This window comes from Protobothrops mucrosquamatus, unplaced genomic scaffold (assembly GCF_001527695.2).
Source record: "Protobothrops mucrosquamatus isolate PMUCROS unplaced genomic scaffold, P.Mucros_1.0 scaffold257, whole genome shotgun sequence".
Classification (NCBI taxonomy): domain Eukaryota; kingdom Metazoa; phylum Chordata; class Lepidosauria; order Squamata; family Viperidae; genus Protobothrops; species Protobothrops mucrosquamatus.
This window is the reverse complement of record NW_015386604.1, coordinates 623,482-649,337: the sequence shown is the minus strand read 5'-3', so window position 1 is coordinate 649,337 and position 25,856 is coordinate 623,482. Positions and strand designations below refer to the sequence as shown.

The following is a 25,856-nucleotide window of genomic DNA, read 5'->3' as shown; positions in this document are numbered from 1 at the left end:
AAGAAGCGTTTATAATTCCCTGGAGCCAGGCTCGTGTACCCTCCCGGGCAGCCAGTACCAGCCAGGAGGGGCACGGATCCAGTAAACATGTGGTTGCATTCAGCCTCCCCAGGATCCTGTCCACGTCCTCGGGGGCCACAGAGTCAAACTCCTCCCATATAACAGTCTCAAGACCTGCTCCCGTCTCCTCCCCCGGGGCTACCCAGTCAGAGTCAAGGCCTTCTCGGATCCGAGCGACTTTGTCATACAGATATTGAGCAAAGTCCTCGGCCTTCCCCTCCAGGGGATCCTTCCCCCCCCTCAACTGAAGGAGAGAGCGGGTCACCCTGAAGAGGGTGGCCGGGCGATTATCTGATGACGCAATGAGGGTGGAGTAGTAATTAGACCTCGCCACCCTCATCGCCACTAGGTAGGATCTAACCTGCATCCTTGCCTGTGCTCGATCGGATTCGGTTCGGCTAGCCCTCCAACTGCTCTCTAGGCATCTTTTCCGGCGCTTCATCTCTCTCAGCTCCTCGGTGAACCAGGGAGCCAGTTGAGATCTGCGCCAGGTCAGAGGCCGCAAAGGCACGACTCGGTCCAGTGCTGCGGCAGTGGCCACTTCCCAGGCCGCCGCCAGATTTTCAGCCGAATCGTGAACTAGATCCTCAGGATATGGCCCAAGCTCCATCAGAAACCTCTCTGGGTCCATCAGGCGCCTGGGGCGGAACCATCTATGCGGTTCCGACTCCCTGCGGGAAACAAATCCCTGGGGAAACAAATCCCTGTTATAGTCTAGATCAGAAAAATCTGCAGAAGCTTTGTGACTACGGCGATTACCACAGGAATATAAAATCGGGGTGTCTTGAAGTGTTTGCTGTCTAGGTGTTATTAATTCGGAGTCTGCAAAATATAAAGCACATCCTGTTAGTGTGCTATCTGCTCCAGCAGCATTTACATTATCATAAATAAAAACATATTTACTTACTATTGCTGGGAGATAATGTAGCATCATTCACCATTTCACAGGCTGTCCGGTAAGTACTCTGCACCTCATCGTTAAAGTTACAACACACCATGCTACAGCCATGCAAAACGGGTCTGAAGAAAAAAATTTTCTTTATCATAACCCCTGCAACAGATTTTGTTGCATTCTGCCAGCTGGGGCCTTGTGTCAGAGTGTGCGACGCTAGCTTTTGCTGTTGTTTTAAAAACAACTTTGGAATTAGAGATTGCCATCTTCAAAAGACTGCTGGAATTAAATCGATAGCTGTTCAGGCCTGCCCGCACAAACTCCCCTGCCCTTGCAATGACACGCCCTTGAGCATTGCACATGCCCAGAATCATGGGGGGTATGACATGCCTGGGGATGTCCCAAACAAGGCCTAACCCCCCTTTTTTACTAGCAGACAGAAACACGCATGCTTGGAATCGCGGTCCTGACATGACTGAACAATGCTTAACCCCTACTTGCTGCCTGGCTGCTTGCCTCTTGTGAGCATTTTAATTCCTGTTAATATTCCTTGTCTTTTGCTGTAGGGGGGGCAGAATAAATGTTATTAAGGCCGTGCTTCAAACGGTTACGTGTACATGAGGATTTGAGGGTGCAATTGGCAAAATATGCATCTTTAGATTTTTACAAAGGTAAAAACCAGCTGTGGGTTTTAAAAGGGTTGTGGTTTGTGTTCTGTTTCCAAGTAAAAGGCATTGAGATGAGGCAGGAGTAACAAACAGTCTTGTCTTTATTCAATTCACAACAGAACCAAAACAAAATGGCGTGGATTCCTTTTATACCCCTTTTGCAGGAACAGTGTCAACCAATCAATGCAATGTATTTCTTCCACCTTGCGCATGCGCAATAGGCTGGAGACAGCCTGTCTGGTCCCGGGCATCCACGTGGTCTGCCTGGGCCTTTCTTTAGCCTCCTGCACCTGCTGAATGACTCAGCAGGCCTAGGACATAACACCCCTCCCCTCTTAGATCAAAACATAGTACTTAATATTTTACAATACTACAAATCTAATACCTTGTCACTCCCTTATTCACAGCACAGTAATACTATTTTGCATTACTATAAATCAGACATTTATTCTTTTGAGCATGTTCTGATTTCTAAATACCGTTATTCCTGCCCACCTACTGACAGGAGTCTTACATACTCCTGTAAGTGCTTGGGTGGACCTCTGGCTCGCTCTGACCTTCTTGGAGCAGTTGTGATTGCCTGGTCTGCCAGCTCGCCTACCAGGCTAGGCAAATCAGGACTTTTATGCCCCCTAGACTCAGGCGACCCTCCATGCAGCTGACTGGATGGATCCTCTAAACACAGACCAGAGTTCCTTGGTGGGGTGGAATTCTTCAAGTCCATTGGTGGGGTGGAATTCCCCAAATCCACAATGGACCCCTCTTGGGAGCACTGTCCCATGAGCCCAAGACCAGCAGATGGATTGGCCTGAAAAGCCGATTGCGAGCAATGTCCCATGGACCTGGTGCCAGGGTCAGGAGTGCCAGAGTCAGGAGCCGCCTCCATGGCAAAAACCCCTACTGGCGCCTGGGAAATTCCGCTTTCGCGGAGAGACTGTGGTCCACAATTGTAATTGTGGTCCTCCTCCCCCCCCCCCGAGAGCAGAGCCAGGAGCGGAAGTGTGGCTGGGAAGCCTCCAGCGCAGTTGGTCAATGTGTCGATGGATCACCCGACCATCATCCAAGGCCACTTCGTATGACAGCGGCCCAGAGACCTTGCATACCACTGCTGTCACCCAGAGATGTCCAGGTCCATAGTTCCTTGCCCAGACCGGATCGCCCACCTGAAGTCTCCTAGGTGCCTGCGGCTGTGACACCTGTGAAGACACCCGGTCTGGGTGCAACCTGTCCAGTTTTGTAATGAGTCTGCAACCCCAGCGGAGTTCAGCTGGGCTCTTGCCAGTAGCTGTGCAAGGTGTGGTGCGGTGGCACAAAAGAAAGTCAACTAACCTGTGATGCCAACTGCCATGAGTGATCCTATTTAAAGCATCTTTGGTTGTGCGCACCATACGCTCAGCTTGGCCATTGGATGAAGGATGAAACGGTGCTGATGTGGCATGACGGATCTTGTTGGCCTGTAGAAAAGCCTGAAACTCAGAAGAAGTGAATTGGGGTCCGTTGTCGGAGACAAGGACATCTGGAAGCCCATGAGAGGCAAAGATCCCTCTCAGCACCTGGATGGTCCTAGCAGTAGTAGTGGAGGAGACTGAAACAACCTCTAGCCACTTGGAATGGCTGTCCACAAGGAGAAGGAAGAATTGCCCCTGAAAGGGCCCAGCGTAGTCGATATGAACCCTCGACCAAGGGGCGTGTGTCACCTCCCACCTATGTACAGGAGCCTGAGGCATTTCAGGCCTGGACTATTGGCAAACAGTACACCCGTGGACCTGGACCTCGATCTCTTGATCAAGCCCAGGCCACCATAGATGGCTGCGCGCAAGCACCTTCATCCAGACTATACCCGGATGTCCCTCATGCAGAGAGAGCACAACTCTAGTCCTCAATGAGGTTGGGATCACTACCCTACTACCCCAGAGGACACAACCCTTGAAGGTGGATAGCTCATGCTTCCTCTTCCAGAAACTCTGGAACTCTGTGCCAGGACATGTGTCAGGCCACCCTGACAGCACCCATGTCAGCACGTGTGTTAGTGTGTGATCAGTGGCTGTTTCTGCAGCCACATCCTTAGCATTGAGGTGAGACTCAGGCAACTCCTGAATAGAAAGTATGTGGTGAGCTGGAGAAGGATCTGACTCCACTAGCTATAGAGTAATCTGCTGAGGCCATCTGCATGGCCCATTTCTTTGCCCGGTTTGTGAACCAGTGTGTAGTCATATGCAGAAAGGAAAATTGACCATCTTAGCATTCTAGGAGAGATGATGTGTGGGGTTTGCTTTTTGGTTGTAAACAACCCCAGCAGTGGCTTATGGTCTGTAAAGACTGTGAATTGCTGGCCATATAAAAAGTCATGGAACTTTTTTATGCCAGCCACTATGGCCAAGGCTTCTCTGTCAATCTGCGCGTAATTACGCTCAGCAGATGAGAGAGTCCTAGAATAGTAGGCTACAGGGACTTGTGTCCCATCAGCCTTAACATAGCCCCAATCCCATAAGGGGATGCATCACAGGCTATGCACACAGGCAATTGTTCATTGAAATGTGCTAGAACCGCATTTGAAGATAGCAAGGCCTTGACCTCTGTACAACTCCTTTCGTGGACTTTTGTCCACAGCCATGGAGCCTGTTTATCCAAGAGCCGGTGTAACAGCTCAGCCACTGCAGCCTTGTGAGGGAGGAATGAATGGTAAAAGTTTAACAGTCCCAGAAAAGCCTGAAGTTTGCTTTTGGACTTGGGACTTGGGGCCTGCTGAATTGCTTTAAGCTTAGATTCAGCAGGATGGATGCCTTCAGCATCAATACGGAACCCCAGAAACTCTGTGGAAGTGACTCCAATCTTACATTTGTCTTGCTTTAGCTTCAGCCCCGCTTGGCGGAAACACAGCAAAACAGCCTTTCAGCCAGATTTTCAGATGATTCCCAAGCGATGAGGACATCATCAAAGTACGGGCAAACGCCTGGAATATTGTGGAGTGTTTGCTCCATCACACTCTGGAAAATGCCAGGGGCTACATTAATCCCAAACTGCAGCCTTTTAACTTTAAATGCTCCCCGGTGTGTTACAATTGTTTGGGCTTCTGCCGTTGCCTCATCAACTGGTAATTGTTGATAGACCTGAGCCAAGTCAAGTTTGGCAAAAACGCGGCCTTCTTTGAGGGAGGCCAGAATGTGGCTCACCACTGGCACCGGGTATGAGTGCTGCTGCAATGCTTTGTTAAGTATACACTTATAGTCCGCACAAATTCGGACTTCTCCATTGGCCTTCAGTGGCGTGACTATGGCGGTTTCCCATGGACTGCTGTCCACAGGCTCTAAAATGCCCTGCTGGAGCAGCTTGTCCAGCTCTGCATTAATCTTGTTCTTCAACGCGAAGGGCACCCGTCTGGGCTTAATCCTAATGGGCGTGACTGCTGGATCTAAACGTAAAGCAATGGGAGGCCCCTTGTATGAGCCAAGCTCTGAACTGAACACATCAGCAAACTCCTTGCAAACTTCTGCAAGGCCTTTCATTTGCAAACTGTGAAGTCCAGTCACCTGGATTCCAAGGGCCTCGAACCAATCGAGTCCAATAAGACTCATGCAATCACCCCCAACTGCCACCATATCTAGCAACCCTTCAAAATTCCTACGCTGCACCTTGAGCGTGGCCTCCCCCTTCACGCTGACTCGGGAATTCTGGAAGTCAGTAAGAATTAAATTCGAAGGCCTGAGTTTAACTCATAGGCCACTTCTACAACAAATCTTTTTGAAAGTGTCTTGGGAAATGATCGATAAAGCGGACCCTGTGTCCAACTCCATCAATAAGGGAACCCCTTGCAACTTCACATCAATATGAAGCTTCTTCCTAAGTGGCCTATGGGCCCCGGTTTTAAAAATGCTTCTACGGGACGTGCAAAAACCCACCCTGTTCTGGCTGGGGACCCTGGTACCTTTCTGAAGCAATTCTTCCGAAGACCGGTCCTTCTGGTGACCCAAACAGATGGAGGCAATGTGGCCTTGCCTACCACATGCCTGGCAAATGGCAGAGCGGAAATGGCAATCGGAGCGCTTGTGGCGTCCTCCACATCCGAAACACCAAGGGAATGAGGTTGCCTTGTCTCTGCGCTCTTGAGGCCTTCTCTCCGCTGGCTGCTGTAGTCTGTCCAACTTCATCTCTGGTTCCTGTTTGGATTCTTCTTGAGCGACCTCTTGATGAACGGAGATCGAAGTTGGAGGGTTCTTGGTGAGCTGCAAGGACTTCACAGCTCCGCCCGCCACTTCTTCGGCTGCAATTTCTCTCAAGGCATCCTGGAAAGAGACGTCTTCTCTTGCAAAGATCTTCTGTTGCAGCTCACGACTTCTTAGTCCACAAACTAAACGATCCCAAAGTCTCTCTTCCAGATCCTTGAATTTGCATGGCCTAGCTGCTTATTGTAATGCAGCAATAAAGTCCACAGCAGACTCACCAGGCCTCTGATCCCTCTGCTCGAATGCGTGTCGCCATGCAATCACCAAAAGCTTCAGTTCAAAATGTTCTCGCAGCATTCTTTTCAGCTCAGCATAAGCAATTGATTCAAGTGGTGCTGGGGCGACCAGATTCTCTGCAATATTGAAAGTCTCTTGCCCACAGATACACAGTAGCGTAGCAGCTTTAAGACCATCTTCTCGGATTTGGTTTACCCGAAAGTAGTTCTCTACTCGGGCCACGTAAGAACTCCAGCGTTCCGGATGAGCTGTGTCAAATTCAGAGAGACGGCCTAGTTTGGACACCGTTACTGCCCGGTAGCCTTGTCAACGCCTCGTGCTGCAAAGGTTGAGAAGGGGTCCCTTTTGCCGAGCTCTCCTCCAGCATTCTCGTACTGGCAGGCAGAGTCGCACTTCCCAGCGCTTCAGGCCTCTCTTGGTGAGTCAGCCTATCTTCTTTCGTTGTTTCCCTTGCAGCACATCCCACCCTCATCACCAATGTTCTGTTTCCAAGTAAAAGACATTGAGACAAGGCAGGAGTAACAAACAGTCTTATCTTTATTCAATTCACAACAGAACCAAAACAAAATGGCGCAGATTCCTTTTATACCCCTTTTGCAGGGACAGTGTCAATGTATTTCTCCTGCCTTGCACATGCGCAATAGGCTGGAGACAACCTGTCTGGTCCCAGGCATCCACGTGGTCTGCCCAGGCCTTTCTGCAGCCTCCTGCACCTGCTGAATGACTCAGCAGGCCCAGGACATAACAGTTTGTGTGTTTGTTTTTTCCCCTGCATTCGAGGAAATGATTTTAAAACTGCCTAGAAATAAATACCTTTTAGAAAAAAGGGGGTTAAATGCCTGGCTGCCTTTTAGGGGCTCCTTTTTTCCCAGTTTTTGAGGCACTGATTTTTAAAACTCCACAAAAATTAAAAGCATAATTAGGTGTTAGGGTTCGTTTTGCAAATTTTATTAGATTTTCAAATAAACATATAAACAACTACAAATGTGGTGCATTTCATTAACAAAAAAACAAAAAGGAAAACCTAGTCAATATATTTTCAGAAATGATCGGCGGTCCCTCCCTGCATCCCCCCTCACTCCTTCAACCTTCCTACCTTTCCTCTTCCTTCCTCCCCTCCTACCCACACCTCTCTCCTCCTCTCCTTTCCAACTATCCTACACATCCCATCACCTTCTTTTCCACTTCCTTCGGATGCAATTTAGGGGAACTAGCCGATCATCTCCTCTTCTCAAAAAAAGGAAAAACCATTACATTATTTTTCTATAACATATAAATACACCAAATTTTATATAATTCTACCCCTTCATCCCCCTCCCCCCCCCCCCCCCCCCGGACTTCCCAGAACTGAGTACAGGGATAATCACATAACATCCCAGATCTAAATAAAACTACCCAAACATAATACAAACAAATATTAACATACTTTAACTCTAATATACAATAATAAACTTAAATATAAAATATATATATATTAATTATATTAAGTATATAGAAATAATAAAAAAAGAAAAAAAGTTTCATTTCATACTTTCTCTGAATATAATCTATCCATCTTCTCCATACCAAAATGAATTTTTCTTGAAATTGGTTCTTCAAATATGCGGAAATTTTAGCCATTTCTGCAAAATATGACACCTTCAATCTCCAATCATCCATAGTCGGTAATGCCTCCTTCTTCCAATTTTGAGCAACCAGTAACCTTGCTGCTGTTATACAATACAGCATCAAGTTCATTTCTTTAAGATCCAAATTTTCCATAATGCCCAATAAAAATAATTGTGGTGTAAATTTTATCTTTTTCTTAACAATCTGTTGGATATTCCACCAAATCTTAATCCAGAAAGCCTTTACATCCCTACATGTCCACCAAATATGATAATAAGTTGCATCTAAGTTACCACATCTCCAACATTTTGGCTGCAAATTAGGATACATGCAAGACAGTTTTTGGGGATCTAAATGCCATCTATAAAACATTTTATAAAAGTTTTCCCTTAAATTCTGTGCTTGGGTGAACTTGACATTTCTTACCCAAATTACCTCCCATGTATCTAACATGATTGGTTCTTGAATATTTTGAGCCCATTTAATCATACAATCTTTAACTAGTTCTATTTCCGAATCCAGTTCTATTAAAACACTATAAATTCTCCTAATATGAGCTCTACTTTGATCTTTAATCTGCTTTATCAAGCTCAAATCTTCCAAAATTAACCCAAGCTTTTGATCTATACGCCACCTCTCAACCAACTGACAATATAAAAACCAGGACTGGAGAATATTATCTTGTTTCAAGTCATCCAATAATTTAAATTGCCAGTCCTGTCCCCTTGAAATTAGTAAATCCTTATAAACAATCCCCTCCAATTTAACTCCCCTTGTAATTCCTTGTATTACATGTTCCGGAATAGCCCAAATTGGAATTTTAAGACTTAATTTATGATGATACTTCTTCCAAACTCTCAAAAGTGCAATTCTTACAATATGAGACTTAAAAACTTGATCAACCTTCTTATCAAAAAATAGATAGGCATGCCATCCATAAAATAAATCCCAACCTTCAAGAATCAATATATCTCTATTAGTTAAATTAATCCAATCACTAATCCAGGTTAAAACTACCGCCTCATAATATAATTTTAAATTTGGGGCTTTGAGTCCCCCTCTTTCACGTGCATCTTGCATAATTTTAAATTTAACCCTCGGCTTTTTACCCTGCCAGATAAATCTATTGATACCTCTTTGCCATTCATCCAAATTTGAATCCTTTTTTAAAATAGGTATCATTTGAAACAAAAAAAGAAATTTAGGAAGAATGTTCATTTTAACTGCTGAGATTCTCCCTAGCAAAGATAACTGTAACTTTTTCCATTCCTCTAAATCCTTTAGAGTTTTTATCCATAACTTATCATAATTATTTTTATACAATTTAACATTAGAGGCTGTAATATAAACACCCAAATATTTCACCTTTTTCACTATTTCAAAACCAGTTAAATTAGTCAGAGTCTCTTTGTCTTTCGTAGACATGTTTTTAGATAGTATTTTAGTCTTATTATTGTTTACTTTAAATCCAGAAACTTTCCCGTACTGAGTCAAAGTCTGTGTCAAATTTCTTACTGAGTCAATTGGTTGAGATAAAGTGAAAACCAAATCATCAGCAAAAGCTCTCAACTTATAATCATTCTTATCCAAGGTTATTCCTTTTATAACCGATGATTCACGAATCTTAATTAGTAAAATCTCCAAAGTCAAAACAAATAATAGAGGTGATAATGGGCATCCTTGCCTCGTACCTTTCTCAATTTTAAACAAATCTGTCAATCCTCCATTTACTACTATTTGTGCTAATTGTAGATGGTAAATAGCCTTAAGAGCTGATAGGAATCTATCCCCAAAATTCATTCTCTCCACCACTCGGAATAAAAATTGCCAATCCAATTTGTCAAACGCCTTTTCAGCATCCAGAAAGATAAAAGCCGCTGGAATTTGATTATTTTTATCCAGATATTCAAGCAAGTTCACAATTTGTCTTACATTGTTCTTCATGTATCTACCAGTTATAAATCCAGACTGATCTGCATGAATAATCCGTTTCAACACTTGCATTAATCTATTAGCTAAAAATTGTGCAAAAATCTTATAATCTGTGTTCAATAAAGATATTGGCCTATAGTTTTTAGGCTGAGTCAAGTCTTGATCCTCCTTCGGTATAAGTGATATAAATGCACATCTCCANGATGGTGGTACTTCTGCTCCGGACAAAATACTATTAAAAAGAGATCTCAAGGGTTCTAGCATTTCTTCCGATAACATTTTATAATATATTGCAGTTAACCCATCTGTACCAGGTGCTTTACCAACCTTTAATTGTTTAATTGCCTCTGTAATCTCATCCAACACAATCGGACAGTTCATCATTCCTTGTTGTTCATCCGAAAGTCTAAGAAAATTCACTTGCTGCAAGTATCTATCTATTTCAAGAGATTGTATATTCTCAGAGGCATATAATTTTGAAAAATATTCCACAAAAGCCTTTTTGATCAAATCTTGTTGAAAAACTTCTTTGCCTTTATAATTTATTTTCTCTATAACTCTTTGTTTTTGTTTCTTTCGTAATTGATAAGCCAACCACCTTCCAGGTTTATTTGCATTGCAGAATGTATTATGTTTCATATATCTCAAGTTAATTGCAATCTGATCAGCCATTAACATATTAAATTGTTCCTTCAGCATTGCAATAGATACCTTTAAATTATTATCCATTGGACTTAAAGAAAAAGCTTTTTCTTTTATTTTTATCTCCTGCACCAAATCTCTACATTTTTGTAACTGCTTTCGCCTATGGGCGGGTATTCATTGAGATTAGAGCACATCTCATAAATGCCTTGCTAGCATCCCACACCATTGACATAGAGGTGCCCTTATTCATATTCAGCATAAAAAAGTCTTTTAGATGATCTTTAAGTGTCTGCACGTTAGACTCATATTTTAGTAAATTCTCATTTAATCTCCAAGCCCTTCTATTTCCTCCTTCAATTGAAAGTTCCATCCATACAGGGCTATGATCTGATAAAATCCTAGGAAAAATCTTCGCTTTCTTAACCCTAGGGAGTAAGTCATTAGTTATCAAAATAAAATCAATTCTAGAATGTGAATGATGTCTATCTGAAAAATAAGTGAAATCACTTTCTCCTATATTCTGATCTCGCCAAATGTCTCTTAACTCCAAATCCTCTTGCAATGCAAAAAACCTTTTAGGCAATTTAACTTGAGTCGACACTTTAGAAAAAGTCTTTTTATCTTTCACAGGATCTATAACGCCATTCCAATCTCCCATCATAATAACAGATTTATAATCCAATTGAGTTATCTTCTGACATAAGAGTTTATAAAATTGTTTCTGCTGCTGATATTGATTAGGTGCATATAAACCAACAATAAGGCATTTTTTTCCATTTAATAAAAGTTCAATAAACACAAATCTTCCTTCTGTATCAAAGTCTATTAATTTTGGCAATAATTCTTTCTTAACATAAAGAACTACACCCGCTTTTTTCTTTTGTGCTGGAGCAATAAAATGAAGTCCCAATCTAGAATTAATCAAATACTTTTGACCTTTTAACGTAATATGCGTTTCTTGCAAACATATAATATCATTTTTATGTTGTTTCAAATAGTAAAATATTTTCTTCCTTTTTTGTGGTGAATTCAAGCCATTAACATTCAATGTCATCAACTTAGCCATCTTTTGGCTTATGAAGCTTCTGGAGCATTCCTTGCATATCTGACATAACAGATCTCTTTGGCCTTGCCCCTCCCACTGGCTCTGAGGTAAGCGAGTATGTTTGGGGTGCAGATTCTTTTCATTGTTCTTTTTCCTTATGTTTATAAGCTGCACGTGTCATTCTTTGCTCCTTCGGATCTTTTTCTACATCAATCAATTTACTCTGAGAATCTCCTGCAGATGGCGATATAGCTCCAGGCAGTTCAACAAATAATTGTTCCACTAAATCTTCCATTCCTTTAGCTCGCGATGTAGATGGTGAATCAGCTTTCAGACCGTTAAGTAGAATTCTTTAGCCTTTTGAACCGTATTTAACCTGTAATGGATCCCTGCATGATTCACAATCATTCCAACAGGTATGTCCCATCTAAAAGGCAGCTGCTGCTTTTTTAACTCCTGAGCCAAAAAGGCAAATTCCTTCCTTTTTCTTAAAATTTTTGGAGGTATTTCTTTTAGAAGTATAACATCTTGGGCAGCAATCTGAAATCTCTGCTGGTAAAAAGCTTGTATAATCTCATTACGACGTGTTTTTCTAGAAAAATAAACAACAACATCTCTGGGTAATTTCCTCTGACATGCAACCCATGAATTTACTCTATATGCTTTCTCAATTTCTCCAAAAATAATTTCAGGATCGCACTCAAAAACCAGAGCCAAGGCCACTGCTATTTCCTCCTTCAGTTTCTCCTGTAAATCTTCTTTTAGACCCCTAATCCGCACAGCATACTCCATTTCTCTGTATTGTGACATTACAATATCATTTTGAGCAATTTCCACAACTTCCTCTACTTTTTCCAATCTCTCCTCCATCCCTTCCATTTTCTCCACTACTTCATCCACCCGTCCCTCTATACGATCTACATGAGCTGCAAAACCTTGAAAGATTTGTGATATGTTCTCACACAGTTCATCATTTTTCTTACTAAGAAGCTGTTCTGTTTCCAATCTCATTTGTTGTACTGTCTGCTTAGAAGCTTGTGCCAAAGCTTCCTGTAATTCTTTAAGAGTAATAGAGGGGGGGCGGTGGTGGAGATTTAGGTTTCTGCTGTGAGATTTGCATAACTAAGGAAGAAATAGCTGTTTTGGATACTGCAGAAGTTCCAATACATTTAGAAGCCATTGTAGAAGCTCTTTAAATATATATAGTTCAGAACAAAGGACAGCAGATGTTTAACCAAACTTTCCTTGAATTTAAAAGAGTCTTTACAATGTATCAATCCACAACCAGAAGAAGAGTGAAAGTTTTCCTTTGAAACAAAGAAGCTGCTCACCCGCAGCCATTTTCTTCTTAAGTTAATTATAACAACTGGAGAGGATGCCTTTAAATCTTCTGAGTTAAAGTCTTATTTCAATCAAAATCCAATTCTCCTGGTCAGTTCTGTCTGTTGATAAGTTTACTCACGATTTAAAATCTCAATGTATATCAGAGGTGGAGACGACGTCTGGCTTCGCTAAAGGGCGAAGACATCCCGAGCAGCGGAGAAACTCTGAGCTCCGGAGGAGTTCTCACCTTCATCCCCCTGGAAAACTCCTGGGGGATTAGGGAACTCTACTCCTACTTCAGAGAAAGCTCGCCCTCTCTCCTTCTCCCGGAGAGAAGGCTCGAGCTGCCAAACAGCTGATGCACGCTGTTTCGGCGGCTTTAACGCAGTCCCGGATGGGAGGCTAGCAAGAAGCCTCCATCGTCCATCGTCCGTCACCACCGGAAGCCAGGTGTTAGGGTTGATCATTGCCTCCATTGGTGAAATCCAATTTGGTATTTTCCTATAGTGTCTTTTTTAACCTTTTCCCACGTCCAAATCAGCGCATCTCTTATCTGATGTTGATAAAAATATGTGTGCGTTTTCTTATGTTTTCCCCATAAAAAGGCATGCCAGCCAACCTGTAAGTCATGCCCTTCGATCATTAAAACCCTTTTATTGTCTAGGTTTATCCAATCCTTGATCCAGAGTAATCTAGCTGCTTGATAGTAAATTTCCCATTTTGAGAGCCCAAGTCCACCTCTACTTCTACTATCTTGTAATATTTTCATGTTTATCCGTGCTTTTTTGCCCGACCAAATAAATTTGTTTATTATTTTGTCCAATTCTTCAAATAATAATAAAAAATAATTAAAATGAATATATTACCAAGATTATTATATTTATTTCAAACAGTCCCAATAAAAAAAAAATCTCTAATTTTATCGGGACTGTTTGAAATAAATATAATAATCTTGGTAATATATTCATTTTAATCACCGCAATCCTACCTAGTAATGATAATTGTAATTTCCCCCAAACCTCGAAATCCTTTTTCATTTGTAATATCAATTTTTATAGTTATCCTCTTTTATTGAGGAACATCTTGTGGTAAGCCAAATTCCTAGATATTTGATCTTTTTTACAATTTGCAATTCCAGATTCTCTTCTAATTTCCTTTTCTGTTTTTCGGTTAGGTTTTTGACTAACATTTTGGTCTTTTCTCTATTAATTTTTAATCCTGCCACTATTCCGTATTTTTCTATTTTGTTCATCAAAATATTTCCTCTCTCTATTAGTTCCTCAATAAAAAAAAACCAAATTGTCCGCAAATGCCTGTGTCTTATACTTTTCTGTCTTAACCTGTACACCTTTTATCTCTTTATTAGCTCTAATTTGAGTTAATAGCACTTCTAAAGTCAAAATGAAAAGTAGAGGTGACATTGGGCATCCCTGTCTTACCCCTTTATTTATTTCAAAGCTTTTTGTATTATCTCCATTGATTATCACGCTGGCCTTTTGTGTTTTATGTATTGCCTTTATCATGTTCTCGAATTTCCCCCCAAATTTCATGTCCTCAATCTGTTGGAACATAAATTGCCAACTGAGATTATCAAATGCTTTCTGAGCATCTAAAAAAATTAGTGCTACCTGTTTTCCCGGGTGTGCTTCATAATATTTTAAGACATTTAACACTGTTCTCGTATTATTTCTACACCCATTTTGATCTGGGTGTATTATATCCTGTAATATTAGTTTCAATCTTTCTACAATTATGGTAGTAAAAATTTTATAATCAGTGTTCAACAATGAGATTGGCCTATAATTTTTGATCTGTTTGGGGTCTGTGCCTTCTTTTGGGATAAGGGATATGGTGGCTTCTATCCAGGAGTCTGGTAATTTAGCTTTCTCCAAAACATCATTATACACATCCAATAATATCTTTTCAAAGTCCTCGTAAAGCGTCTTGTATACTTCCCCTGGAAGGCCATCTGGCCCCAGGGTTTATTATTTTTTTGTTTTTGCACCGCAATTTTTAATTCCAAGGCTGTTATTTTCCCATTCAATATTTCTCTCTGTCCTTCTTTTAATTCAGGCAAGCCATTAGCCTTTAAGTATTATTTAATGCTCTCTACATCTATTTCCTCTTTTTTATATAGTGACTCAAAATAGTTCTGAATTATTTCTTTCTTTTTATCCATTTTATATTGTGACTCTCCATTTTTATCGTGTAATTCCTGAATAAATCTTTTCTTTTTCTCTTTTTTTAATTTATAAGAGAGCCATCTCCCAGGTTTATTTGCGTGTTCAAAAAAATTTGTTTTGCTATTTTCAATTCTTTTGCTCTTTCCTCTTGATCTATCATGTTTAATTTATGTTTATCCAAAACCATATCCGTTTTAATCGATTCACCCTGGGGCTCTTTTTGTAATTTAGATTCCAATTTTTTAATCTCTTCCTGGAGTATATTTTGTGTTTGCCTTTTCGCCTTATTTTTCTTGCTATATAAGCTATTACTAAGCCTCTTAAATATGCTTTCACAGTGTCCCAAATAATTTGTATTGATGATTGTTGTTTTGTATTCTCTTTAAAAAAAATTCATTTCCCTTCTAATCCTTGCTATAGATTCTTTTTCTTTCAAAATGTGAGAGTTCATTATCCATCTTCTTCTTACTTTTTTCTGCCCTTTCCAAATTATTTCCAGAGGATTATGATCGGCCCATATATTTGGCATTATTTCTATTGTCTCTATGTCTTGCCCTACTTCTTCATTCATCCATGCCATGTCTATTCGAGACCAAGATTTATGTGGGTTCGAGAAAAATGTATATTCTTTTTTTTATTCCGCTTCCTCCACTGATCAGATAAATTAAATTCATATGCCAAATCAAAAAATGTCCTTGGTAGTGTTTTCCTTTTCTTTTTCTTTTTCATATCACTAATATAGTCTTTTTTTACATCCACTACCGCATTATAATCGCCTACTATACAAATATTTCCCTGTCCAATTTCTATAGGTTTCTCATGTAGTTTGTAAAAAAATTCTTTTTGATTCTCTTTTGGTGCATATATTACCACTAGCAGCCATGATTTCTGTTCGGTTTGTACTTCTATTGCTAATATTCTTCCATCTGTATCTTGGTACTTCAATTTAGCATTAATTTCTTTTCTAATATAAACCGCTAATCCTCTCTGTTTTTGTTCAGCTAGTGCTGTATATAATACTCCTAATTTGGGGAACTCTAAATATTTCCTGTGTTGTTCTTTGATGTGTACCTCTTGTAAACAAACTACTTCTATATGTTGTTTGGCTAATTTTGTTAGTATTTGTTTTCTCTTTGTGGGTGCATTTAATCCATTTATATTAATAGATAATAGTCTAATCTTCTTTTCCATTTTCTACTTGTGTGTTCTATTTGTGTGTTTGTCTTGTTCTTGGGCCTACTCCTCTTTCTTTCCTCTGTTCTTTTTCTTCCTTGCTTTCTGTCCCTCGTTCTATTTCCCTTACTTCCTGCTGTTGGTCTTCCTGGCTTTTAGATTCCAATTCTTCCTTGCTGCTATTCTCTTCCTCCACTCCTTCCAATTGTTCATAGAATGCATGTGCTTTCTCTAGGCTATCTATCTTAATCCTCCTCTCCCTCCATGATATCAACATCCCTTCCGGGATTAACCATCTGAACGGTATACTTCTTTTGATTAAATAAGCACTGAGGAATCTATAATCTCTTCTCTGTTCTCTTATCTTCTTTGGTACCTGTTTTAGAGTTTGTATTTCCACACCTTTGTAAATCATTGGATCCTCTCTTGTGATTTTATAGATTATATCCCTCACCTTTTTCCTAGCAAATCTAATATGTACTTCTCATGGAAGTCTGTTGCATCTGGCATAATTTGTATGAATTCTGTACGCCTCATCTATCTCTATCAATATCTCTTGTTTGTCCCTTTGTAGGGCCTCAGTAATCAAATCCACCATGATAGCACCCAAATTTTCTTCCTTCTCCTCTACCACATTTTGAAATCGTAGGTAGAATGCCGCCCTATCCATTTCTGGATGGATGATCGATTCCTCCATTTTTTTATTAGTTGCCATCATTTCTGTATCTAATGTATCAACTTTTTCCCCTACTTTATCCAACCCCACTTCTACTATCTGAATTCTTGCTTCATTTTTCTCCATCGTTTGTTGAATCATCTCAATTCTATTATCCGATTTATTCATATCCCCTCTCATTTCTACGTGATTCTTAGATATTGTCTCCTGCATTTTTAACATTGTTTCTTGGATAGTAAGAAGTGTTGTCTGCATGGTTTGCATATTAGCTATTACGCTCTGTTTTTCTGTACCAAACATTCCTTCTAGTGTTCTTTGACCAGGTGGAGATGAGGGTGTCAGTGTTAGGCTTGACACCGTTTTTTTTCCTGTCCTCAGTGTTGCCATATTTATCACTTACTTCTCTAATATTGTCTATTTCTGAATGTCACTCTATTTAGCCAGCAGCTTGTTTAACTTTATTTTGATTCTAAACTTCTGGTTTTTCGTTTCCCTTCCTCAACTCCTCTGAGACTACCTCCACTGCCACAATTCCCCAAATCTCTCTTTACCTTCTCTAACCCTCTTCACTTTCTTTCCTCTTTCTTACTTATCACACAGTTTTCCTAAAAATCCAAATTACTTCTCCAATCATATATTATCAATTGTTAGTCCATTCTTATCTCTTTATCCCATCCTCTCGTCATCTCCTTTGCCTTCCAAGCCTCGTCCACATTCCTGTCACTTCCAACGTCATGCTCCGTCCTCTCGTCGTCTCCTTCCCTTCCGCTCACGCTCATCACTGTATCCCCCCTTTCAATCCTATTCACTTTCTCTCGCCTCTCTTAATTGAAGACTCCGTCCCTATTAAGCTCTGGGTTTTCCTTCTGATCTCATCTCTCTCACCGTCAATCCGTTCTTTTCGCCTTCGTCTCCTGTCGCGTCCTCTCGCCGTCTCTTTCACCTTCCCGATTTTTACTGCGCGCCACTCTCTTTCGCACTTAAACACATATTCTCATCGTCTCCTTGGCTTTCTGAATCCTCACCACATTCAGGTCTGTCTCCAACTTTCTTCTCCAACCACTTTCTCCAAAGGTCTCTAATGTTCCACAACGTATTCACTCCTCCGTGCCTCCTAAATCACCATTTTCTTTTCCTTCCCAGTTGTTTGCTTATCAATCTTCTCCCTTCACTTCTCTCGTCTCACAGGCTCCACCAACTCCACCTTCGCCACTATCTCTCAGCTTTTTCTTCCTTAATCCTCCACCGTCTTCCTCGTTTTTGTGCTCAAACGATTACCACAAGGTCTTTCTTTCTTTTATGTCTCCCTCCTGTTAATCCTCTGGTTGTTAAATCTGTCAACTCACGGCTCTTCCCACTGGGTCGCTGCTTGCATTGAGGATTCCCTCACCAGTTGAGCTTCCTTTCAACACCCACCCTAATAGACACGTAGATCTTTTTAGACTTTTCTATTATTCCTTAGAAATATTTTAGACTATTTTAACTCACTCATTAACATAGTCTGTTAAGTTCCTTTTTGCTTCCGCATCCTCTGTGATTTTGTCAGGGCCTCAGATCCGCCATCTATTGATGGCAGAAATTTCCACGCTGGATTTAGGGGGTTTCCTTCGTTGTAACAGGCGATCACCTCTCACCTTGTTACTCTTCCGGCTTCACCCTTTCTCACATGTAGCCCTCCAGGCTCTCTATGCCCCCGAAGGATCTCCAATCGTAGAAAAATCGGAGTTAGGGGACAGAGACTATCCTCTTGCCTCCGCACCGTCCTGACGTCACCACCGGAAGTCAAGCTGGATTACTTTGGATTAAGGATTGGATAAATCTAGACAATAAAAGGGTATTAATGATCGAAGGGCATGACCTGCAGGCCGGCTGGCATGCCTTCTTTTGGGGAAAATACAAGAAAACACACACATATTTCTACCATCAGATAAGAGATGCGCTGATTTGAATGTGGGGAAAAGTTAAAAAGAGACATTATATGAAAATCCAAATTGGACCTCACCAATGGAGGCAATGATCCACCCTAACACACTGGATAAAAAAAGATGATTAGATACAAAAAACTATTAGATAACCAAGGAAGCCTCAAATCAAGAGAAGAATTAGAAGAATAAGGAATAATCATAGATTGGTGGCCATACCTACAGATCCAATTTAAACATAGTAAGGATATGGAAGAGCACAGAATGAGCCAGACCCCACATCAATTGGATAAAATTTTAACAGGTAAGGAAGGAATTTTTTTTTAAAAAACCTATAAATATTTATTAGAGGTAGATTTGGAGGAAGAAATAGTGAAAGAGCCAATGATAGCATGGGCACGAAATGTGGGCCGAAATATAAAACTGAAAGAATGGGAAAGATTATGGAACATAAATTGTAAACTGACATTGTCAACTGCATATAAGGAAAATCAATACAAAATGTTCTATAGATGACATTTAACACCGGCAAGATTGGCCAAAATGTAAAAAAATATGAATCCGGAATGTTGGAAATGCAAAAATTAGGAAGGAACATTCTATCACATGTGGTGGCTGTACCCTAAAGCAAAGACCTATTGGGAACGGATAAGGAACTGGATACAGGAGATAACTAAGGTGCAAATTGAACTCAAACCTGAACTATTTCTTTGGGGTATAATAAATTTAAAGATGGAAAAACAACTCCAATACATCATTATACATATATTAACAGCAGCCCGCATAGTATATGCTCAGTATTGGAAGGGTGAAAACATACCTACAAACGATATGATTATATACAAAATTCTAGAAGGCGCGGAAATGAATAAACTTACGCTAGAATTAAAAGACAAAGAGGCAACAGAATTTTATGAAATATGGAACAAATGTTATGATTGGCTAGAACAGAGAAAGAAAAAGATATGATTACTGATGTAAATAAATTGTAAATAATATATATGAGATGTATAACACAGTTCTGTTAAGGGGAAAAAATGTATTTTTCATTTTTATTTTTGTTGTATAGTGAAAAAAGAATAAATAAAAATTAAAATCAAAATCAAAATCAAAAAATAAAAGCATCATTAGGCTAAAATAATTAGAAATAAAAAGCATTTTTTTTTATTTCACAGCTCCCCAAAGTAGGGGTTTGTTTCCCCAAAACACAGGCTTCTGCTAATTATTCACTTTACTTAGCTTTTTTTTTGTTTTGAATGTCCAGGGTTAAGCTAATCATGTACCCAGAGGGTTGACTGCCACATCTTTCTTGATGGGGTTAGGTTCAACACGCCTTATCTGAAAATAGGGCTGTTAAGGCTACTCATGCTTATCTTGATGCGCTTAGGCCAACACGTCACTTCCACTTAGGGGCATGACCTGGTGACGTAATCATCACGTGGGTTTGTTTACTTTGATGACATCACTGATCAAAAGTGCTGATAATTTTCATTAAAAAAAAGGTATACACTATATCTACTCACCAGGCCTGATAACAAATTCATGTCTTGAAAGACTTTTGGAATGCCAAAAGGGATTATTAAAATATTTAACCTTTTTTGCCATAATATGTTTAATGAAAATGTTAACAGAAATGAATAAGCATATATTCAGTGACATGTAATCTTTTTACTGGTCCCAGGTAATCTATCCTGAAAGACCAAGAAAAAGTCAGTACCAGGCTAGAAACCAGGAGACTGTGAGTTCTAGTCCTGCCTTAGATATGTAAGCCAAATGGGTGACTTTGGGCCAGTCACTCTCTCTCAGCCCACCCCACCCCACAGAGCTGTTGTTGTGGGGAAAATAGGAGGAGGAAGGAGTGTTAGGTATGTCCTGTTTATCACCTTTAGTTATTTATTTAAAAAATAAAGATAGGATATAAATGTCATTGTTGATCATTGGATGCATCTTAAATTCCTTTCTTTTATTCTTGTGGAGTTTGAATTGAATGGAAATAATTGTAAATCCATTAGTTAACTCTCTGTGTGTATACTTAGTTTTACCCACATACCAAACAGACATATGCAAAAATATAGAGTTTGAATACTGTTTCTTAGCTATGATACAAATGGAATGAGAAATGCCTCAAAAAGGGGGAGCAGTTTAAGGGTACAGAAATACTCAACCAGAATCAATATACAAGGCAAACATCTAATTCGCCAAATAAGCATAATAAACTGGAATTATGTGTTTAGATTTCTATAATGACTTAAAATAGATTGATCATATATTTCACTGTGACATACAATGTTTTGCCCTTATACATTAAGCATATTGGCTACATTTTAAGAAATTACTTCATGTAAATATTTTGTATAAGGTTTGTGAAAATGAACTTTCCATTTCTTTTCTATGCTAAGAAACCCACGATGGATTATTACTGACTGACAGTATAATTTAGTGTAAGTCTATTCAAATGTGAAATATATTTCCCAGAAGTATGTATGAGATTAATGTCAAAATTTGAATATTAATAAATACATATATATTTCACTTTTAATAGACAAAAATTTTATAACTGCTATAATCAAAATACCATCAGCCTCTGCAGAAAGGTTTCTTGGTTAGTAAATATATGTACATCTTTTCATATGGACTGTAGTCTCAATATCCTGTTCATTTTATAAACATGTGCACCCATGCATATAAAGTTACTTGGAACAATAGAGCAATTAACTATGGGGGGGGGCAGGAGCTGAATAGACCGGTAACATGCTCATTAGCCAAACTCTTGGCGTTACAGAGACTATAAGAACGTGATTCTCAATCCTGGCTAGAACTCTGACGATGTCAGCAGACACTAACAAAAGCTAAGTTTTTAAATAAATTCTTCAGTCTCAGTGATCTGTGTTTTAGTTTTTTTAATATGAATATACCCGAGACTCACATCTTCAAGACTATTTTATAGTCTTCAAAAGGGAAATTGGAAGTAAATAAAAACATCCTTTCATTAAAATAAAGTCAGTTTCAGTATGGGATCATTAGCCTGCAAATGAAGATAATTATTTTTGTTTGTTGGTAGCTCAACAAATGACGGTTTAATGAGAGTATATTCTCCTTCCTTTTTTCCCCCTTTAAAACAGTTTGAACAGCAGAATCAAGGTATTTGGCAATGGAACTCTGGTTATCCACTCTGTCACTGACAAGGATGCAGGAGACTATCTGTGCATGGCCCGCAACAAGATTGGAGATGATTATGTGGTCCTCAAGGTGAATGTGATGATGAAACCTGCTAAAATTGAACACAAGAATGAGAATAATCACAAAGTGATATATGGAGGAGATCTAAAAGTTGATTGTATTGCCACAGGTCTACCAAACCCTGAGATCTCCTGGAGTCTTCCAGATGGAAGTATGGTTAATACCTTTGTGCAATCAGATGACAGTGGAAGCCAAGCAAAGAGATATGTAGTATTTAATAATGGAACATTGTATTTCAATGAAGTAGGGCTGAGAGAAGAAGGAGACTATACTTGTTATGCCGAGAACCAGATTGGTAAAGATGAAATGAAAGTGCGGGTTAAAGTAGTAGCTGAACCTGTCACAATTAGGAATAAAACCTATGTCATTCTCAACATCCCATATGGTGATGCAATATCTATAGGATGTGAAGCAAAAGGGGAGCCTACTCCAAAAGTATTCTGGTTATCCCCAAGCAATAGACCAATCCCAGTCTTATCAGATAAATATCAAGTGTACATAGATGGGACACTTCTCATACAAAAAGCCCAAAGATCTGACAGTGGCAACTATACATGTGTAGCCCGCAATAGTGCTGGAGAGGACCGCAAAATTGTTTGGATCCATGTCAATGTTCAACCCCCTAAAATAAATGGTCACCCTAGCACCATCACCTCAGTCAGAGAAACGGCTGTAAAAGACAGCCAGAAACTTATTGACTGTAAAGCAGATGGCATCCCATCTCCCCGGATCATGTGGGCTTTCCCAGAAGGAGTGATCCTCCCTGCCCCTTATTATGGCAACAGAATCACTGTACATCGCAATGGAACACTGGATATTCGTGGGGTAAGGCACACAGATGCTGTGCAGCTGGTGTGTATTGGCAGAAATGAAGGGGGAGAGGCCCGTCTAGTTGTACAGCTTCAGGTTGTGGATCATATGGAAAAACCCTTCTTTGGGGATCCTGTTACTGAAAAGATAACAGCCACTGCAGGTCATAGCATCAATCTAAATTGCTCTGTCCATGGGACCCCCTCACCTAGAACTTCCTGGATCCTTCCCAATGGTACCGAACTGCTAAAACACAGTCATCTGCAGAGATTTTATCACAAAAGAGATGGGATACTTTACATCAGTGCTCTTTCTGCAACAGATGCTGGGACTTACCGTTGCACTGCCAGAAGCCCAGGGGGCTATGCAGAGAGGACGGTCTTCCTCAAAGTGGGAGTGAAACCAGAAATCAGCAATCATTATAACAATCTGGTGAGCATCATCAATGGAGAGACATTGCAGCTTCACTGTGCCACCCAACCTGGTCAGCGAGCTCATGTAGCCTGGACTCTGCCTAATGGAATGGTGTTAGATGGTCCCCAGGCCATTGGACGATTCTTCCTGTTTGAGAATGGCTCTCTCATTGTACATGAGGCCTCTGTATTTGATAGAGGGACTTACCTGTGTAAGGTAGTCACAGATTATGGCTCTTCCCTTATGAAAGTTCCTGTGATTGTGATTGCCTACCCACCCCGGATCACAAGCGAACCAGCACCTGTCATTTATGCAAGGCCAGGGAATACAGTGAAGCTGAATTGTATGGCCATTGGAATTCCTAAAGCAGAAATAACATGGGAACTGCCAGAGAAACTGCATCTAACAACAGGAGCTCAGTCTCGTCTGTATGGAAACAAATTCCTTCATCCTCAGGGCTCCCTAATCATCCAGCAGGCTACACAAAGGGATGCCGGTGTCTATAAATGCACTGCTAAGAATATACTAGGCAGTGATTCCAAAGCTTCCTATATACACATATTCTAAAATCCTAGCAAACATCTTTGAATATGTAGAGGTATTTAAAATCCTTGTCACGTGAACAATGATAGAAATATAAAGTAGCTGAATACAAATGGTGAATCACACAGCTAAATATTAATAAAATAACGAACTGCAATTGAGACAGGTATTGTTTTAGAGAAGGCTTAGGAACAGTCTCAATACTGACAAATTCTCACCATCTGCCTTGGAACCTGACACTAGAACAAGGGGGTATACAATCAAAATTCAGTGGGGACCACTATAAAATGGATGTGTTTGAATAGAGCTTTGAAATTTGACTTGGAGGGACCCTGTATCCAATAAAGCCAAATTTGTTTGGATTCGATTAAGGGGGATTTCATGAGGACCACCAGTGTAATTAATTCTTTTGTACTATGCATAAAACCTAAAACTAATCCTTAACCCAATTTAGGCTGTACTACGTGTTCTTCTAATTTCAAATTCTCTTCCTTACATTCATATATTCATATATAAATATGAATATACATCATCTTGATATAATTGACCCTTGAATGTGGTAGCATCGTTTTTGAGGTTCCTGCTCCCATATTATGCCACTAGCTACCAGTGAAGTGGGTGCAGAAAAATTCAAAATTCAGTTGCCACGATGGGGCAAGTTACAAGTGAAAGACAAGGAGACTTTTTCCAGCAATAATCCTGCAAATCTAGTAATAAATAGTTTTGGCCTAAATCTCATTTATAAATTTAATCCAATTATTTAGTGTTCATTTGTAAATTATTTATTGTTCTCATTTATTTTCCATAATTTGTAATGTTATTGGACAGGAAGCAAATTGGAATGTACTATAAATATGCCAATATTTACAAAGAATGCTAAATTGGAAAACATTTAGGGCGGTAGGGCGGTATATAAATTCAATAAATAATAATAATAATTTGTTGACAATTTTTATAAGCCATTTTTATTGTATTCTAACCACAGATAAGCTTTTGAAACAAACACTTTAAGAAATACCATAGCAGTATTACTCTAACAAAAGTTGACACATGAAAAAATGCTTCCTTCTCATTGTTGGTTGCAAGCTATTCGTTTATATCTCATCCTACCACATCCAGTTTACAAGCCTTGCTATAAAATTATTCCTAACTCTTCTTTTATCGCAGGGGTTAAGGAACCTGTGGATCTCTAGAAGTCAAATTACAATGCTCAGCAGCCCAAGCCAGCAAGGGATTTTGATACAAACCATACTGTAACTTGTCCTTAAGTATTGCCATTTGTGCAATGATGCTGTGATAAATGTGACCTCACCTATGCCCCTAAAGATTCCTATGCCAGGAACCATGGTCAGAAATCAGGGATGCTAAGAATTCAGCAACATCAAATGTTCCCCCTTTTTCTTTTGCCATTCTCTTGAATCTTCAATTAGTAATAACTAAGTAATAACCCTCTGATTTTATTTCAGCATGGCCAAATAATAATTACTGTAAAAATAAAAATACAACTCAGCAACGGGAATTCCTAGCTGACATCAGTCATTCTTTTATTTTATATTTGTCTGTGTGTGTTTTTCAGACTATGAGACTAGAAGAATATCAGTGACAGGTGTCTCAGTACATAAATTATGGTCTTTACAAGACTCTGATATTTTACTGTATTTTATATAATATTAAGATCAATATACTGTGTTTTATAATAAAAATATTTTCCACATTTTTTTCATGGTGGCTTTTCTATTGATAACTTTATGGTGAAGATAAGAATCCAATAAGGGTGTATAAAATAACAACTTCATTTCATTTTATTTTATTTATTTATTTATTTATTATTTGGATTTATATCCCGCCCTTCTCCTCGTAGGACTCAGGGCGGCTGACAATCAATTAAAATACATAAATAACAATACAAATTTAAAATTAATTAAAAGAAATATTTAAATATTGTCCGATTTAAAATATAATTAAAACCCCTCTAAAAATTACCCTAGGCCAGTCCTGCAAGCTGGAATAACCAAGTCTTGAGGGCGCGGCGAAAGGAAGGGAGATCAGGGATTTATTTTTTATTTTTATTTTTCATAATTTATATGCCGCCCTTCTCCCCACGGGACTCAGGGCGGCTCACAGCATATTAAAATAACACAACACAAACAACACAACACAACATTTCCCCTATAAAAGCCAATTAAAACCAAATATTTGTAGTCTGTGACATTATTAAAATCATTAAAAATTATCCCTATTTAAAATTCACCCTAGGTCAGT

General features: G+C 39.6%; 1 protein-coding gene across 1 annotated transcript in view; it reads left to right on the top strand.

Annotated features, from left to right (window-relative positions):
• The window catches only part of MXRA5 (matrix remodeling associated 5), a 58,472-nt gene extending 33,218 nt beyond the window's left edge, over positions 1 to 25,254 (top strand). Inside the window, exon 6 of the mRNA XM_029283865.1 lies at positions 21,710 to 25,254. Within this exon, the coding sequence (XP_029139698.1) occupies positions 21,710 to 23,618 (1,909 nt within the window). The 3' untranslated portion in view covers positions 23,619 to 25,254. The remainder of the gene's footprint in view (positions 1 to 21,709) is intronic.
• The last annotated feature ends 602 nt before the right edge of the window (positions 25,255 to 25,856 follow it).